A 19481-nucleotide genomic window follows, 5' to 3' on the forward strand; every position below is an offset into this window, starting at 1 on the left:
TCTAGATCACTGGTGATGTGATCAGTTGCCCCGGTATCCATATACCAGGTGGGATCGACGTTGTACCCGGTGGCAGCGTGATTTGCGGACGGCTCGTCGTCGTTGTAGGCGTGGTTGTAGCGCTGGTAACACCTGATTGCGCTGTGGCCCACCTTGTTGCAGATTTGACACACCGGGCGCGGTGCACCGCCGCCGCCGTTGTGGCCTTGCCCGCCTTGCTGGCCTTGTCCACCATTGCCGCGGCCTTGAGGTGGTCCACCACGACCACCACCGCGACCTTGGCCGCGTCCGCGTCCCTCGGTTGCCGCGGCCGCCTCCGCCCTGCTGGTTTCCGCCGCCTCCTCCATAGTTTGGACGGCCGCCCTGCCGGCGCCCGGAGAAGCTGGCGGACGGCCCGCCGGTGTCGATGACGAGGTCGGCGTCGTGCTGCTCGTGACGCTGCTCGAAGGCGAGAAGGTGGGAGTAGACCTCGTCGAGCGTGATGTCGTCGTTGCGCGTGGTCAGGGAGGTCACCAGCGCGTCGTAGTCCGGCCCAAGGCCAGCCAGGATGTACGAGATCGTTTCCTCCTCACGCAGGGGCTGACCGATGGCGGCAAGCGTGTCGGCGAGGTGCTTCATCTGGCGGAAGTAGTCCGCCGCCGGCGTGCCCTTCTTCTTGGCGGCGGTGAGCTGGGTGCGGATCTGGATGACCCGCGCACGCGACCTGGAGGAGAACATGCCTTCCAGGATCATCCATGCATCGTGTGCAGTGGGAGCGCCCATGATGGACGCGAGCACTTCCTCCGTGACGGTGGCGAAGAAGCCGCTGAGCACCGTCTGATCGCGAACGTACCACGTCGCGTATTCAGGATTGGTCACTCGGGCTGGTGATCCGGTCATCGCCGGTGCCGGTGACCTCCTCGATGAAGGAAGGAGGGCTTGAGTGGAGCCGGTGATATGGCCAAGGAGATGGGGATGGCTGCGGAGGTGGGTGATCATCCGGGCTCTCCACGGCATGTAGTTGGTGTGGTTCAGGCGCACGGTGACGGAGGATGTGACCGGCATGGCAGCAGCGGGTGCGGTGGAGGAGGAAGAAGCCATTAGCCAAGATGGCTCTGATACCATGTAAAGTTAACGAGATCAAAGGGAGAGAGAGAGATGCGATGAGGCGATGGCCAATAGGTCCATGCCGTGCACTTTATATAGGAAGCCTTGGCCGGCTAGGGTTTACAACAACCGAGCTCAACAACCTCATAACAAACTCTAGATACTAACAACCTGTAGTTATCTAGTCTAACAATCCTAACGTGTTAACACCGACGACCCCTTCCGCACCCCTCCAGAAGAATTGAGCGCCTGTGCTGGCGGTATTAGTCGCCAACAAGCACACGAGCAGTGGACGCTATCGAGTTCCAGACTCCAGTAGGTAGTTCCTTGTATATGAATTCTTCATTGTATTGGTTACTGCCGGGTTCGATTGCAGCTTTGAAATTTCAATTGTTCAGATCTGAAGTGTTGGCTTGTACAATCTGTCGTTGTAATATGGCTCAGTTTTTTTGCTTTTGCAATCTATCCTTGTAACATTGTTGAGATGCATAACTGCTGCTATTTTGCTGAACTGAAATGCAGTACTAAACTGCTTTTTAGCTCTATTTAAAATAGCCGGCTATAGCCAGGCTATAGCCCGGCTATAGCCTTTCGCGAGGCCTGCGGCTATAGCTAGAGGTTTTAGAGGCTATAACAGAAATAGCCTCTAATAGCCCGGCTAAGGCTATTTAAACTTAATTTAGCCTCATAGCCGCTAACTTCCCGCTCAATGGGCCTAAAATTTTGGACCAAAAATTTCTGTTGATCGGCCCATTTGCTTGGCGAAATAGCCACCAAGTTCTAGTTATGTAATTATGGACATAACTATATCCTAAACTACGTAATGATGTTGTAATATTTGGACAAAACTATGTATTTAACTATGTGTGAACTATTATGTGTATCTCCTATGTGAAGATGTTATTATGTTATTAATTTGTGAATTATTGATATATATATATGACTATATGATGCCAATTTTTTTCATTATTTAGCAAATCCGCTATATGGCTATAGCCCGTCATAGCTTCAAAAAAGATCGCGGCTATCAGCTATAGCCGGCTATTTTAACCAGAGCTTTTTAGCTGCTGAACTAAACCATTGCCATGCTGAACTGAACCGTGTGCTTCTTCTCTGAAGAAATTTGTGATGTGAACCGTTGCTTGCTTATGGCTACAAGCCGCAAGGATGATGATTGTATTGAGGAGTCGGAAGGGGCCGTCGGAGCGAGCAGAAGCGGGCGTCATAGGGTCGTCCAAGGGCGCCGTCGGTGGGGGCGGAGCGACCTGCCGGAGGAGCGGCTGGAGATGGGCGAATGGTGCCGTCAAGGCCGTGTTGCAGTGCACGCCGCCGGAGCTCTCCTTGGAGGTGCAGCTAGCGCAGCTCTCCTCCCTTTTCCGCAGCGACGGTGACATGACCATCGGGCGGCGGAGCTCGTACTCTGTTATCGCTGCTAGCGAGTGCCTTGTAGTTCAGGAAGTTCGAATCACTTGGCTTGGAACAGCTGCTGGCCGTAGGATGGAGGTGGACGGGGGATGTTAAGCCTCAAGGCCCTGCGTGCCTTGCCTTAAGCGAGGCACGGGATCTCAGACTCTCAGTGGACAGACGCCACTTGCTAGCATCAAAGTAAAAAACCAAACCAGAACGCGTGAAGCTGACCACATACACGCACTGACGCACTCGACAATGAGGTGCAGCGCGTTGTTTCAGTCATCCGCACGCAAGTGGGCATTGATCATTTCGGCTTTGTTAGCATCTAGTGTGCCATCGTGTGGTAGTTGGCTTGACCAACGTGGAAGGCGCTCCTACTTGGAAGCAACTGGATTGTATTTTAATTCTAGTAGAACAACTTGACGCAAGGTTCCGGTCAATCCAACCATAAGGCTGAGGAGGAGAGCATCCATTCTTCTACCAGCTACCAGTCTACCACATCCATACACAAAAAATCAACTGACCGAGCTCCAAGCCAGTAACCATGGAGGGTGCTCTCGTGAGTGCGGCGACAGGGGCTTTGAAATCGATTGTGGAGAAGCTGTTCGCTCTGCTTGGTGATGAGTACAAGCGGTTTAAAGGGGTGCGGGACCAGATAAGGTTCCTCGCCAACGAGCTCACCACCATGCACGCCTTCCTCCTGAAGATGTCCGAGGAGGAGGAGGCGGGTCATGATCCGCTGGACAAGGCGTGGATGAAGGAGGTTCGGGAGCTGTCGTACGACATGGAGGAGTCCATGGATGATTTCATGCTGCGTCTCGATGATAAAGATGCTAATCCAGATGGCTTCATCGACAAAATCAAGCACTCATTGGGGAAATTGGGGAACATGAAGACTCGCCGCCGAATTGGCAAAGAGATGGAAGAATTCAAGAAGCAAATCATTGAAGTGGGTGACAGGTATGCAAGGTACAGGACAGGAGGTGTCATCTTCAAGATGCGCAATCTGACTATCGATCCTAGAGCACTTGTTATCTTTGAGCTTGCCTCCAAACTGGTTGGAATTGAAGAACCCAAGGCTGAGATAATAAAACTGTTGACCAAAGAGGAGGGATGTGGGTTGACGCTACAAAATCTGAAGGTGGTCGCCATCGTTGGATTTGGAGGGATAGGCAAAACAACCCTCGCGAATCAAGTTTATCAAGAGATCAAGGCGCAATTCCAGTGCAGTGCTTTCATATCCGTGTCTCGGACTCCAGACATGATGAGTATTCTGAGAACTATTCTTAGTGAAGTCAGCAATCAAAAATATGTAGACACTGAAGCAGGAAGCATCCAACATTTGATCAGCAAGGTGCATGATTTCCTAACAGACAAAAGGTATTGTATTATTTTTTAACTAATCATCTTTAGATTTATTTTGTTAGATAAGTAATGAATATGTTAGAATACTAGTACTTTTTTTCAGTGATGTTACAACTCCTTAAGATTTAATAACATAGAAATCCCTATTACATCCTTCCGGTTGTTATGCATGTAGTTTTGCTGTCTTCACCTTGAAATTTGTTGCTTATGTATCCTGTCCAGATAAGATTACTACTTGTGAATATTAGTATATTTATGCTATCACTTGTGTACCTAGTGTGCCCAGAGTTAGGTCCTTGTATAGGATTATTTCCTGTGGTCAAGACATCTATAACTTTCAACCATTGATTTTCCCTCATAATGTGTCATACAAACATACGTGAATTAAATGTGGCCTTTTTTATTTCGTGGTTGCTTTACATTTTGCAATAAGGCCACACTAATATCACTTGTAAATTATGTGTAGATACTTTATCGTAGTTGATGATATATGGAGCGTGGCAGCATGGGAAATCCTTAAGTATGCATTCCCCATGATGAGTGGAGGCAGCAGAATAATCACCACTTCCCGTGTTAAAGGTGTTGCTCATTCATGTTGCTCATCATTCAGTGGTTTTGTCTATAATATAAGAGCTCTTGATATTGTGCACTCAAGACAGTTGTTCCATAGAAGACTATTCAAATCGGAAGAAGATTTCCCTTCACACCTCAAAGATGTTTCAGATGAAATATTGAAAAAGTGTGATGGAATACCTTTGGCAATCATTGCAATATCTGGTTTACTGGCTAATAGAGAAAATACAAAAGATGAATGGGATCAAGTAAAAGTTTCAATAGGTTGTGCACTTGAAAGAAATCCTAGTGTTGAAGGAATGATGAAGATAATATCACTTAGTTACTTTGATCTTCCTGCTCATCTCAAAACTTGTTTACTGTATTTGAGTATATTTCCTGAAGATACTATTATTCATAAGAAGGGCCTGATATGGAGATGGATTGCTGAAGGATTCATTTATAATGAAGGCAGATATACATTGTACGAATCGGGAGAGAAGTGTTTCAATGAGCTTGTTAACCGGAGTCTAATTGAACCTGTGATGACAGGCTATGGTGTGGTCAAGAGTTGTCGAGTTCATGACACCATCCTTGATTTCATTATATCAAAGTCAATTGAAGAGAACTTTGTTACTTTAGTTAGTAATTCCAATACAACTGAAACACAAAGCAAAGTTCACCGGCTTTCTGTCCAAAAAGACAAGGAAGGACCAGAGAATCTATTACTGCGTCGTATCCGGTCACTTCATGTGTTCCGTCCTTTAGGGGAATTCCCTTCTTTGGTTCGATTCAGGCATTTGCGTGTTCTGGACATCGGCAACATCGAATGTAGCCTCCGATTAAAAAACCATCATATTGAAGATATAGGGAGGCTATTGCAGTTGAGATACCTGAACCTCAGATGGACACGTGTAAGTATGCTCCCACAGCAAATTGGATATTTGTGTCACCTACAGATGCTGGACCTAAGAGGCACCGGCGTAAATGAATTACCAGCCTCCATTGTCAATCTCAAAAGATTGGTGCATCTACTTGTTGACAAACATGTTAAATTTCCTGATGGAATTGGAAAGATGCAAGCCTTAGAGAGTTCTATAAATGTCCATGTCTCCCGGCAATCTACTAAATTCCTTCAAGAACTTGGCCAGCTAAAGGATTTGAAGAAACTGCGCCTTGATTTTAAAGATGTTTGCGAGACAGGACATGAAAATGGAATTACAGAGGAGGCCATGAAGGCCATTGCGTCTGCTCTACAGAACCTTCGTGCTCTAGTCATTGTTAATGATAGCAACTTCTTGATGGAAGCATGTTTGCTTCCGCTAGCCCTCCAAAAACTTTATGTTTTGGGTTCAACCATGACAAGGGTTTCGAATTCAGTGGGCTCCCTCGTGAGGCTCCGGTCATTACGCCTTTGCATGGATCGAGTCGGGGAGGAAGACCTCTGTATTATTGGTGGATTACCCGCTCTGTTCAAGCTAACGCTACTAATTAAAAAGCGTAAAGATATCGCTAAAACCAGAGTCATAGTCAGTGGTGCTCATGGGTTTTCATGCTTAAGGAATTTTTTTTATAACACATCTGGTGACACGATGGATCTTATCTTTGCAGTAGGATCCATGCCGAAGCTAGAAGTATTTGAAATTCGTTTCAATGTAGTTGAACAAGAGTCTGATTGGGGTGATTTCGATTTCGGAATTGAAAATCTCGCCTGCCTCACGAAAATCTATTGTCTAGGTACCTTCAACACTAGTGACACCGAACAGGCTGCTATGGACAGAGGAAAGGCTGCTATGGACAGGGCAAAGACTGCTATAGAGAGGAAAGTGAGAACACACCCCAACAACCCTAGCCTGTTATTTAATTTGGGGGTTTCATCCTGGTGGTGAACAGAACAGGTACTCTCACCGATTCATATTATTTGATGTTAAAATGAATATGTTTAAATTCGCAAAAAAAAGTATCTACAACTAAAATAATTAAAATATGCTAGATACATCTATATTAGCGTTAAGTAATATGAATCGGAGGAAGTACTAATTTCTCCACTGAACAGGGCCACATTGTATAATATTCAAAGTATATAAGTACCTCTGCTACGTTGCACTACGCACTACTCGTGTGGCGGGGAGGCGCACACTAGATCGGCATCTGGGCAATGACCTTGGCGGTAGAGGTGATGCGGGCGGAGCCGGATGTCTTAAGGTGAGCTGGACGCCAGACGCTACGAGGTTTCCGAGACTACATTCAATCATGTCTGGAAAGCTTGTGGGTTACTACGGTTCCTTTTTTCTTTTGAACAAGGGGTTACTAAAGTGCTAGCAGTAGCAAAGCATGCAGATCGTGTTTCAGAAAGGGGCACCACATCAGGAGAAGGAATTTTCCGTCTGGCGCATGCATTGTTCTGTTCAAACAGGTTTAATTGTTGAAATTAAGTTTTGGAGTTCAGTTTTTTGAGTTTCAGCGATGCGGCTTGGCCTGAGATTTTTCAAACCGAACTGCTCCCGTGTGAAGCTTATATGAAGTGCTTGTTTGTGTCATGTCCACCCACGGTTCTTAGAGCATTTCCATCGGCGCCCCCAAATATACAGGGGCACCGGCACTGCCGTATGGAGGTGTTTACATAGTATCCTCTATTTGGGGATGGTGTTCCTACACCAGCGTCTCCCATAAAGCGGACGCAAAAAAATCATATATAAAAATATTACGCTAGTTTTTGTTTTATACAAAAGTAACCCGAATTTGAACTAAAAACTTTTAAAAAATAAACTAGCGGCGCCCCCGGAAGGCGCTGTAGTCGAGGTTGTCCGCGTCACTGCCGCTGTCGTCATCGGAAAAGTCGAAGAACTAGTTGTCGTCCTCCTCCTTTGGCACCAGTGGCTCAGAAGGACCGGCGAGGTCGATGAAGTTCTCGCCGTAGTCCATGGCGGACCACACCACCGCCTGCCGTGGGGTGGCGGCGTTGAAGCGTCCCCGGCGTCCTCCGAGTCGGAGCCAAAGCTGTACGCCTCGGGCCGTCGTGGATGATGACGCCGCCCGAGCACGTGTGGCCACTGGCGGTCGATGAGCTGGAGCACGAGTTGCCTGATGCCATCGTCCTTGCCGGCTGCCTCCGCAGCGGCGGCGGCGCCTCCGGCGCCTGATAAGCGCAGATTGCACACCGTTGGGGAACTCCAAGAGGAAGGTATGATGAGCACAGCAGCAAGTTTCCCTCAGTAAGAAACCAAGGTTTAATCGACCAGTAAGAGAAAGACGTGACTTCTGAAGATGTTGCTGGCTGACTATTGGCAGGGCACACTACCGGCGTCAGCAACAACGTGGAACCTGCACACAACACAACCAAAATACTTTGCCCCAACTTACAGTGAGGTTGTCAATCTCACCGATTTTGCTGAACACAAAGGATTAAATGTATCGAGTGCAAGGAGATTGACGAGGGTGCTCCCCGGCAATGCCCACCATGAGGGGCTTAGGGTTGACGAAGTCCTGCAGGCTGATATCGGATACCAAACAAACGGGGAGAGAGATTTACCCAGGTTCGGGGCCCTCGATGAGGTAAAACCCATACTTCCTTCTTGTCTGATCTTGATTATCAAATATATCGGGTTACAATAGGGTAGCCGAAGGCTACGGTTATGATCTCGTCGAGAGGCTAAGATTTTAAGGTTCTAGCTCTTGACTTCCGGCGAATCTATGTGTTGAAGTTGTGTCTCGGTAGACCCTCTCCTAGCCCTTATATTGCAGGCCAGGTCCCGAGAGTTCTGTAGGGACTCGACTAGGTTACATAGAGATCTATTCTAATGTTTCCTTGTTTAACGTCTTCTTGCCTTGTTCTTCAAGAATCCTTCTTCGGGTGAGTCTCCTTTACTGGAACCGATGTATGGAACCACCTTGGTTGTTGAGCAATCTTCATGGGCCCCTGGTTGGGCCATTGGAGGTAGCCTAATGTTGGTTACCCGAAGGGTAATGCCCACATCAGTAGCCTCCTAGTGGCTGGCCGAAGTAAAGCTTCGGGCAGGGACTATAACTGCCTTCTGTCGAATGTCCATAGCTATTGAAAAGACTTGATCCTTTCTCATCATTTTGAAGTCGAAACTGCTTTTTATCGGGTGCGCGTCCAGCGCTCCCAATGGGAGTAGCCCCCCGAGTCTAGGGACGGATGCTTGCAACCGTGGGTAGACTCAAGTTGTACTACTCGAAGATTCTGATGCCGATGTTTTCTAAATTGTGTTAATCACCAGATATCTTTTGCTATATTGGGTCGTTTAAAACTTCGAGTGAAGTCATGTAATATGATAGCACATAATGGATAGGAGTAACGTGCCCAGTTTTAATCGATAAATCGATGCTGGTTAACTGTCGATGGCAAAACATCGTTTACGCTACTCAGAATCAAGTCCCCGGGCTTCATCCTGGATCTTCTGAAATATTCGGGTTCGTTTTCCTTTGTCTTCAATAATGTTTATCGGGTGCACGTCCAGCGTTTCCGATGGGAGTAGCCCCTCGAGTGTAGAAACGGATGCTTGCAACCGTGAGTAGACTCAAATCAAGCAACTGAATGTTGTAGGTTCCTTCGGATGATTTATGAGGAGTCGATACTTTTGGCGACATCATCAGTGACATGGCTTCTACGGCGGCTCGATTGACATGACGTGACTTAATGGGCCCACCCTACTTCTACGCGGTCAGTTAGGAAATGACTGATCCTTGCGCGTTGACCAAGGCATTTCCTCGTTTGTCGTGCGTAGTGGGGGTAATGGACCGCCGGTTTCTCTCCCTTCCTCACAAATGTGCGATTGGATCCTCGCCCACTTCACCATGATGCGAAATTAACGGCCACGATCTTTGGCCATTTTTCATTATAAGAGGAGGGGCGTTTTGGCTTTAACCTTTTACGTCTCCCATACTGCTCATCTTCTTCCTTTACTTCCACCTCGCCATTGCCTCTGTGTCCAAGAACCTCCTCGTCGTCGCCGGTGCTCGCCGGCTGCGCCTTGGCCTTTGCTTTCGCGTCCGCCTCCGCCTTCGCACGGGCCGCCGCCACCTCCTCCTCTGACCTTTCCTCCTCCGCGTCCTCCTCCAGGCCCAGCCATTCCTCCGCGCTGTCAACTGGCGGCGGGGAATCGTCGCCGCTGCTGGGCGTCCGGGTACTGTCCCACCAATGGAACCATCCAGCAGGCTTGCCCTTGTTGGAGGTGTCGGACGGAAGCTCGGAGATGTAGCTCATCATCGCTGGAGGTGTCGGATGGGAGCTTGGATGAATGGCGACCGGTTGAAGATCCAAAAGCGCCGGCGTACGGGTCTTATTGAGCGCGGATAAACGGGGATGCAGAAGTCGAAGAGAGCCGCGGTTGCTCTTCCGAGGAGTCCGCGCTCCATTCCAGCGGTTGGCGCATCGGTCGACGCGGTTGCCAATGCGACGGTTCCGCTTCCCGGCAACTGCACTATCGCTACGTAGGCGGCGGTTGAGCATCCGAGCAGCTGACGCGTCGGGCCCGCGCCTCCTCGCCCTTATTTCGTTGTGTCTGGCGTGCCCGGAGCGTCCCCTGTGTAGCGGGACGGGCTCGGGACGCCGGACACCGTATTGGGCCGCGCCGGAAAAAGGTCTTTGGAGCACGCGGCTGGGAATGTTTTTTTGTCCGGTGTGCCTCAAATCCTTTTAGGAACGGGGCGACTGATATCGGAAAGCAGCTCATGCGCTCCTATTTGGAAGCAAGTGGATTTTTTTATTTAATTCTATTAGAACGACTTGACGCAAACTCTCAATCCAACCATAAGGAGGAGAGCATCCATTCTCCTACACAGCAACCAGTCTACCACATCCATGTACAAAAAATCAACTGACCGAGCTCCGAGCCAGTAACCATGGAGGGTGCTCTCGTGAGTGCGGCGACGGGGCCGGTTGTGAAGAAGCTGTTCGCTCTGCTTGGTGATGAGTACAAGCGGTTCAAGGAGGTGCGGGACCAGATCAGGTTCCTCGCCAGTGAACTCACCACCATGCACGCCTTCCTCCTGAAGATGTCGGAAGAGGAGGAGGGGGGTCATGATCCGCTGGACAAGGCGTGGATGAAGGAGGTTCTGGAGCTGTCATACGACATGGTGGAGTCCATCGATGACTTCATGCTGCGTATCGGTGACAAAGATGCTAATCCAGATGGCTTCATTGACAAGATCAAGCACTTGTTGGCGAAGTTGGGGAAGATGAAGACTCGCCGCCGGATTGGAAAAGAGATTGAAGATCTGAAGAAACAAATAATTGAGGTGGGTGACAGGAATGCAAGGTATAAGACAGGACGTGTCGTCTCTAAGATGAGCAATCTGACTATCGACCCTAGAGCACTTGCTATCTTTGAGCATGCCTCCAATCTGGTTGGAATTGCAGAACCCAAGGCTGATATAATTAAAATGTTGACCCAAGATGAAACCTGTGGATCAGCGCCGCAGCATCCGAAGGTAGTCTCCATCATTCGATTTGGAGGAATAGGCAAAACAACCATCGCGAATCAAGTGTATCAAGAGCTCAAGGTGCAATTCCAATGCAGCGCTTTCATATCTGTGTCTCGCACTCCGGACATGATGAGTGTTCTAAGAACTATTCTTAGTGAAGTCAGCAAACAAAAGTATGTAGACACTCAAGCAGGGAGCATCCAACATTTGATCTGCAAGATCCATGATTTCCTAACTGACAAAAGGTAATGCATCAATTTTGTCTGAACTAATCATATTTAACTTTATTTAGTTATATACGTATATGTCAGAATACTAGTAATTAACTCCTTAAGATTTAATAAATCAGCAATCCCCATTACACCCGCTCGGGAGTTATGCATGTAATTTTGTTGTCTTCACCTTTAATCCTCGGATTTTTGGGCACCTCTTAAAAAACAGTGTTTGTTGCTTAGGCTGGTCATAGTGCATAATATCATATTGTAGTATCATGCATATGATCACTAGAGTGGGTGGTATTATAGAGTAGTATCATAATCTTCTAAATTTATTGTTTTGTAGAATCCCAATACAAAATGTGTGTACAAGATCTATTTAGCATTAGCTTTTCTCGTAACGTGTGCTATGATACAGTACCCACCTATGTTACTATAATCTTATCTCTCCTTATTAATTAGATGCCACATCAGTATTTTTGTGGACCTAAGATGTATGATACTACTTATGATACTAGCACTATGGCCAGCCTTATGTATTCTATCCACATAAGATTCCTACTTGTGACTATTAGTATATTTATTCTATCACTCATGTACCTATTGTGCCCAGAGTTAGCTCCACCTGTAGGATTACTTCCTGTGGTAAAGATATCTGTAACTTTCAACCGTTGATTTTCCGTCGTAATGTACCATATAAATATATGTAATAATGCGACCTTTTTTTATTTCTTAGTTGGATACTCTTTACACTTACAATAAGGCCACACTAATATCACTCATTAATTATGTGCAGATTCTTTATTGTAGTTGATGATATATGGAGCGTCGCAGCATGGGAAATCATTAAGTATGCATTCCCCATGATGAGTGGAGGCAGCAGAATAATCACAACTTCCCGTGTTAAAGATGTTGCTCATTCATGTTGCTCATCATTCACTGGTTGTGTCTATAATACTCCCTCCGTCCCAGTTCACAGGGCTTACATAATTTTGCATCAAAACCAAGGCAGCATTTGATTGGACGTTAAATGGTGCAAAGAACTAGTAGTAGATCGGCCAAACTCAATCTCTTTCACACCATGCATGCACCCAGCCCCACATGAAAACTCATTTGATTTCCACCCACCCGCATGCACTAGGTTGTTTGAGCTAGCTAAAATAAAGAAGAAAGAGAAGGTTTGGAGTAATTAGAGGAGGTTACTAGTTTTAATTAAATGCATGCAGGCCTTAGTGTAAAGGTATTGTGGGACAAATATTTTTTCAGATTAGGCCCTGTGAACCGGGACGGAGGGAGTATAAAACCTCTTGATATGGTGCACTCAAGACAATTGTTCCATAGAAGACTATTGAAATCTGAAGAAGAACTCCCTTCAAATCTCAAAGATGTTTCAGATGAAATACTGAAAAAGTGTGATGGATTACCTTTGGCAATCATTGCAATATCTGGTTTACTGGCTAACAGAGAAAGTAAAAAAGATGAATGGGACCGAGTGAAAGTTTCAATAGGTTGTGCACTTGAAAGAAATCCTAGTGTTGAAAGAATGATGAAGATAATATCACTTAGTTACTTTGATCTTCCTGCTCATCTCAAAACTTGTTTACTGTATTTCCCGAAGATGCTGTTATATATAAGAAGGGCCTGATACAGAGTTGGATTGCTGAAGGATTCATTTATAAAGAAGACAGGTATACACTGTACGAGGTCGGAAAGAAGTGTTTCAACGAGCTTGTCAACCGAAATTTAATTGAGCCCATTAATACACTCATTGGTGTGGTCAAGACTTGTCGAGTTCATGACACCATTCTTGATTTCATTATATCAAAGTCAGTTGAAGAGAACTTTGTTACTTTAGTTAGTGGTTCCAATACAACTTCGACACAATGCAAAGTCCGTCGGCTTTCTGTGCATGTCGACAAGCAAGGAAATTCATTTGTGGCAGAGAATCTAGTATTCTGTCATGTCGGTCACTTCATGTGTTTGGGCATTCAGGGGAAGTCCCTTCTCTCGATCGATTCAGGCATTTGCGTGTTTTGAACTGTGAAGGTTGTCACAAATTAGAAAATCATCATATTAAAGATATAGGGAGGCTATTGCAGCTGAGATACCTGAACCTCAGACGGACATGTGTAACTGAGCTCCCACGAGGAATTGGGGATCTATGTTGCTTAGAGATGCTAGACCTAAGAGTCACCAATGTACGTGAATTGCCAGCCTCAGTTGTCAATCTCAAACAATTGGTGCATCTATTTGTTGACGACAATGTTAAATTTCCAGATGGAATTGCAAAGATGCAAGCCCTAGAGAGTTGTATAAATGTCCATGTCTCCCTGCAATCAACTAAATTCCTGCAAGAACTTGGCCAGCTAAAGAATTTGAAGAAACTGTATCTTTATTTTAAAGGTTTTCTTTCACGGGAGATGAAGTGAACGCCATTGTGCGTTCTCGTTTTTCTTTCACGGGAGATGAAGATGAAGATGGAGTTACAGAGGAGGAAGTGAACGCCATTGTGCGTTCTCGTTTTTCTTTCACGGAAGATGAAGATGAAGATGGAGTTACAGAGGAGGAAGTGAACGCCATTGTGCCTTCTCTACAAAACCTTCATACTCTTTTCCTTGGTAAAAGTGGCATTTTCTCGACGAAAGAATATTTGCGTCTGCAATCCTTCGAAAAACCCTTTTTTTCGGGTTGAGCCTTCAGAAGGATTCCATATTCGGTGGGTTCCCTTGTCAACCTCAGGACATTACACCTTTGGATAGAAGAAGTCGACGAGGAAGACCTATGCATTCTTGGTGGATTACCCGCTCTGCTCAAGCTAGAGCTAGAAATTGCAAACAGTGCAGACAGCCGTTATATCATAGTCAGTGGTGCACAAGGATTTTCATGCTTAAAGAGTTTTTGGTATGACATATCGGGTGACAAGATGGATCTTATGTTTGCAGCAGGATCCATGCCGAAGCTAGAAATATTTATAGCTTATTTCGATGTAGTTAAAACAGAGGCTTTCACTCCAGGCGATTTTGATTTCGGAATTGAAAACCTCATCTGCCTCACTACAATCAAATGTGGAGCATTTGGCCCTGTCATCAAGACTAAGTACGCCGCAAAGGCTGCTATGGAGAGAATAGTGAGAACACACCCCAACCACCCTAGCCTGTCATTTAATTATTATTACTAAGAGCGCATCGGTGGTAAACAGGTACTAATTTCTCCGCTGAACAGGGCCACTTTATATAATTTTCAAACTATGTACCACTGTTACGTTGCCAGGTATGATCAGGATCTCTGTATTTTCAGTTCGGGGGTACTACACACTACACGTGGCCGGGAGGCGCAGAAGACAGAGCTTGGACCGCAGAAGAAAAAGCTGTGGCGCACACTAGGTTCGGCATCTGGGCAATGGACTTGTTGGCGTAGCCATGGTGGCGGAGGACAGCGTCGACCTTGGCGGTAGAAGGTGATGCAGACGGAGACGGATGCTCTCAAGGTAGGCTGGTGGTGGCAGGGCAGACGCTACGACGTTTCCCAGACTTCATTCAAGCATGTCCGGAAAGCTTCTGGATTACTATGGTTCAAACAGGTTTAATTGTTGTAAGATCGTTCAGTGCTTGAGTTCATCTGGATCTTATTGTAAGATTTAAGCTTATTCCGTATTGTCACCTGTAATTAAGTTTTGGAGTTCAGTTGTTAGGTTTCAAAGAGGCTTCTTTTACGGAGTTCCGTACGAACTTTATTAGGAGCAACAGTGTGCATATGGGATGTTTGTATCATATTCGTACAGTCTTTAGCTTCCACAATGATTGCAGGCGTTTGAATTATGATGTCAATTGTTTAAGTTCTGTTTCTTTCTGTTCATTTGTCTTTTGCAGAGGTTTGACGGTAATCTTAATCTCTGTCCCCGTGACCATCACGTCGATAAACAAGTTATCAGGTAGTTTCAGTAATCGTTATATAGAAGCACCTATCTCAGGTCCTGTGCTACAATCAATGGTGAATGTCATAGTAGTAGCTCCAAAGATAGGTACCTCCGATGATGTATTTTCTCCATAGTTTTAGCTGATTTGATTTTGGTCCACGTCCTCCAATCTCACATTTGAGATTGGTTTGACAGGTGTGGACAACTTTAGGCAGATAATGATGAGAGGGGCCTTTGGAAACGCCCTTATCCGTCAGGCATGACCATCTTATTCACCACCATTCTCAGCGGCAGCTATAATTTGACTAGCTGTGTCAATGCTAATTATCAACCGAACAGAACATCATTTTCACAGAACACGCGTAGCTGACTAGCGATGTTTAGCCTGTGCGCCGAACTCGGCGTTCGGACGTCCTCCAATCTCACATTTGAGATTGGTTTGACGGGTGTGGACACCTTTGGGCAGATACTTTCGGACAGTTTCAGACAAACGAAACGATGAGAGGGAGGGACCTTTGGAAATGCCCTAATCAGTCAGATATTGCTGCAAATATATTACAGTACCATCATCTTATTCAGGGGGGATTTGTAAATTTGTCACCCATTTCTTTGCAATTTGATTATTTGTCGCACCTTGTGTCACTGGCTTTCGATGAAAATTGTGGCAAATAATCAAATTTCAGAGAAAAATGGGGCAAGTCATCATATCCCTCTTTTTTTTTTTGAGAGCAACCACATATATTTTAATTATTGAAAATCAAGTTACATGAACACACAAATGTGGAAACTGAAAGATAGACCAGGAGAAAACAGTTGTCCTGGAAACTTTGCAAGTAAAACCCTAAAAAATGAAAAAATACATAATCATTCTTAGGGTTTCCTGCACTCGCCGAAGCCAGCGGCCGACGCCAAACTCCAACGCCGCCTAGACAGACGTTAGAAGAGATGCCGAACCTCCACCATTGCCAGATCCAAATAAGCACCATCGCCAAAGAGGCTTTGTGAGTCAATGAACAGGCCCGCTGCGAGCAGCAAGACACATGTCGCCGTGGCACGTTGACCGGGGACGTCCCCGTGCTTCCTTGAACCAAGATCCACCGCATCCCACCGATGAAGTCGGGGAAATGCGACGGACCCACCACCTCCGGGCCAACATCCTCGCTCCGGAGCATCCATCTCGCCCGGCCCCTGGCGCCGCCGTAGAAAACGACGAACGCCAGTGACACGCCGAGAAACTAATCTCGCCAGATCTGAAGATCGACGAGAAGACCAAGCCGCCGATCTGAAGGATCGACAAGCACACGTTGCCAACAACTCCGAGACGCCACCGTAAAGATGGTCGCCGGTGTGGGAGTAGAGTTGTGGCAGATTTATTTGCCCGGGCGCCGCTCCCACCACTCCAACGACGCACCATAGCAGACAAGCCCTAACTACAGAACGGAGGAACGAGCTCTCCCCCTCCTGCCGCCGGAGCGGCAAGCGGAGGGGGAGGGGGCCAGCGCCGGCGTTGGTGTAGATGGGATCTAAGTCGCCTGCCCTGTCGCCTGGGAGAGGAGAGAGGCGAAACGGTTCGTTTGTGGGATCCCCAGATATCCCTCTTATTGAGTGGCTAGCTGTGTCAACATAACACACCCAAGTGCGTAAGAAATTGGCAAAAGCGATAAACGATATGCAGTCACACACAGACGGTGACTTGCAAGGATCAAAGTAAAACCAAGACGAGAACGCGTGATGACCAGATTCACGCTCTCGACAATGAGCAGCGGACGGCACGGGTGCCTGCGCGCGTGCTCGTGCGTGCCCCCGTGCGCGAGCGTGTCGGCGCGTGAGCCGGCAAACATGCCGACGCGGCTGGACCATGATTTCAGTCCGTACCAACTCCAACCATTTTCCTTTGGCAACCACCACTCCAGACATTTTTCAAGTAAAAAACCAAACGAGAACGAGTGAAGCTGACCACATACATGCAAGGATCTGTGATAAGGATGATTTTCTGACAGAACTAGGTATGGTCTGCAGTGATCGGAGACTCCTCTTCTTATTGGTGGTGATTTCAATATTATGAGATTTTCTTCTGAGAAGAATAAAGGGATGAGAAACAACAGATGGTCAGATATGTTCAACTCTATTATTAATACTTATGCTCTTAGGGAAATTCACATGTCTGGTGGGTAGTACACGTGGACAAATAGTCAGACTGTTCCTACAATTGAGAAGTTGGATAGATTCCTGATGAGTAGTGCCTGGAAAGAGCTTTTTTTCTTTGACAACAGTACACAAGTTGAATAGAGACATTTCTGATCATAATCCACTCATTCTGGACACCATGGAGAACAAATAAAAAAAAAGTTTGAATACAAATTTGAGAAAAGCTGGGTTAAAGAAGAAGATTTCCTTGCTAGGGTGGGCAGAGCTTGGCAACAAAATGTTAGAGCCACCAACAGTCTTGATAGGCTGCAAAAAGAACTAAAAAATGTTAAGAACTGCTTGAAAGGGTGGGGCACAATTTAAGAGGGAAGAATAAAAAAGAAAATGTGATATTTCTCTCTCTCTAGATGATTTGGAACTGAAAGAAGAGCTTTCCCCTATCCCATGCAGACATTCAGAAGAAGACTGAATTGCAGGAGGAAATGCTTGGTATCCTTGATAAGGAAGAGAGCTTCTGGAGACAGAGATCTAGGGATAATTGGTTGCTGAAGGGAGATTGTAATACAGCCTACTTTCATAGAATAGCAAATGGTTGTAAGAGAAAATCTACAATTTTTTCTTTGAAAAATGGAGATTCTGTGATTCAAGGGGATGAAGACTTGTTACAACATGCTACAGACTTCTACAAAAATTTGTTTGGTCCAGTTGAAGACAGAGGTGTAAGACTGAGGGAAGATGTTTGGAACAGTGATGAGAAATTGGATGAGAATGACAGAGAAGCATTGGACAGGAGATTTACAATGGAAGAAGTAAAAGGTGTTGTTGATCAAATGGAAAAAAATTAAGCTGCAGGTCCTGATGGAATTCCTATTGAATTCTATCAAGTGTGCTGGGAGATAATTAAATTTGATATCATGGCTGTGTTTGATGATTTATTTGATCATAAGATTGATCTGGCCAGAATCAATTATGGCATTATCACCTTGATTTCAAAAGGAGAGGAGGCAGATAGAATACAAAAATTTAGACCTATTTGTCTTTTGCAAGTTTTGTTTAAAATCTTCACCAAAACACTAAGTGTCAGGGCTGCCCTAGTCATGGAAAAACTGTTGGCCCAATGTCAAACAACTTTCATCAAGGGCAGGTACATCACGGATGGAGTAATGTTGTTGCAAGAAGTCCTGAGAGAGAGCAAATTCAGGAAACAACAGGGGGTAGTGCTGAAGATAGACTTTGAGAGAGCTTATGACAAAGTTAACTGGAACTTTCTGTTTGACTGCTGCTCTCAGAAAGGTTTTAGTGATAACTGGATGGTTTGGATAAAAAATGTGGTGACCAATGGTACTCTGAGTGTGAAAGTTAATGATAAAATTGGTCCTTATTTCTCTAGCCACAAAGGTGTAAGGCAAGGTGATCCTTTTGCTCCTTTTTTGTTCAACATGGCTGCAAACAGTCTGTCAAAAATGGTTATCCTAGCACAACAAAGTGGTCTCATCACAGGGCTAGCAGTAATTTGGTGGAAAATGGCATTGCTATCCTTCAATATGCTGATGATACTATCCTGCTCATCCAAGATAAGGATGAACAAGCTGTGAATCTGAAACTTATCCTATACATTTTTGAAACAATGTCTGGCTTGAAGATTAACTTTGAAAAAAGTGAGGTTATGATGATTCTAGAGGATGATTTGAAAGCATATAATTTTGCCTCATTGTTCAATTGTCAGCAAGGGAGTTGGCCTATAAAATATCTAGGCACTCCTGTGTGTGCCAGGAAACCATCTGTTGCTGAAATGAGTTTTCTGGGGGATAAAACAAATAAAAAAATGGGTGGTTGGATGGAAAATACAATGTCTATTGGTGGGAGAGTGATTAAGATTGATGCTTGTCTTTCAAGCATTGTTGTATATCAAATGTCAATGAGATTGCTCCAAAAAACAAATATTGAACAGATGGATAAGCCCATTAGAACTTTCTTTTGGGCTGGGAGTGCAGAGAAAAAGAAGTATCATTTTGTGAAGTGGAAATGGATCTGTAAACCCCAAAAAAGGGTGGTTTGGGTATAAAAAATCTGCACAAATTCAATATTAGTTTGATGTGCAAATGGTGGTGGAAAATGGAGAATGGCTCAGTGACAAGGGATTAACTTGTCAATGCCTACGGGTTGTAGACTAGGGTTTAGTTGGAAGTAGAGGGCAAGTAGATCTCGAAGGTTTCAGTAGACTAGGTTTAGTTGGAAGTAGAGGGCAAGTAGATCTCGAAGGTTTCCTGGGGCCTGAAAGTACTCGACGACATGAAACGAGTTTGAGAAACAATGATCCGCGTTTTGTCCCTCGACTCCCT

At 45.7% G+C, this 19481-nt stretch overlaps 2 protein-coding genes and 1 pseudogene across 2 annotated transcripts; all 3 read left to right on the plus strand.

Moving 5' to 3' along the window:
- The first annotated feature begins 3011 nt into the window (after positions 1-3011).
- Positions 3012-6302, plus strand: LOC124708538 (disease resistance protein RGA5-like). The gene is made up of 2 exons (XM_047240219.1): positions 3012-3876; positions 4328-6302. Exons 1-2 carry the CDS (start codon positions 3041-3043, stop codon positions 6300-6302), a joined length of 2811 nt encoding a protein of 936 aa, XP_047096175.1. The 5' UTR covers positions 3012-3040.
- A 3976-nt stretch (positions 6303-10278) lies between these two features.
- Positions 10279-11975, plus strand: LOC124708519 (disease resistance protein PIK6-NP-like). Its single transcript, XM_047240203.1, has 2 exons — positions 10279-11105; positions 11886-11975. Exons 1-2 carry the CDS (start codon positions 10279-10281, stop codon positions 11887-11889), a joined length of 831 nt encoding a protein of 276 aa, XP_047096159.1. The 3' UTR covers positions 11890-11975.
- Positions 11976-12377: 402 nt separating this feature from the next.
- LOC124646656 lies at positions 12378-13504 on the plus strand (annotated as a pseudogene).
- Positions 13505-19481: the final 5977 nt, after the last annotated feature.

The sequence above is a fragment of the Lolium rigidum genome, chromosome 4, assembly GCF_022539505.1.
Source record: "Lolium rigidum isolate FL_2022 chromosome 4, APGP_CSIRO_Lrig_0.1, whole genome shotgun sequence".
Classification (NCBI taxonomy): domain Eukaryota; kingdom Viridiplantae; phylum Streptophyta; class Magnoliopsida; order Poales; family Poaceae; genus Lolium; species Lolium rigidum.

Coding starts and splice junctions, on each gene's coding strand:
- LOC124708538 (XM_047240219.1), top strand. CDS start 3,041: ATGGAGGGTGCTCTCGTGAGTGCGGCGACAGGGGCTTTGAAATCGATT. Junction 3,877..4,327: donor GATTTCCTAACAGACAAAAG/GTATTGTATTAT, acceptor AATTATGTGTAG/ATACTTTATCGTAGTTGATG.
- LOC124708519 (XM_047240203.1), top strand. CDS start 10,279: ATGGAGGGTGCTCTCGTGAGTGCGGCGACGGGGCCGGTTGTGAAGAAG.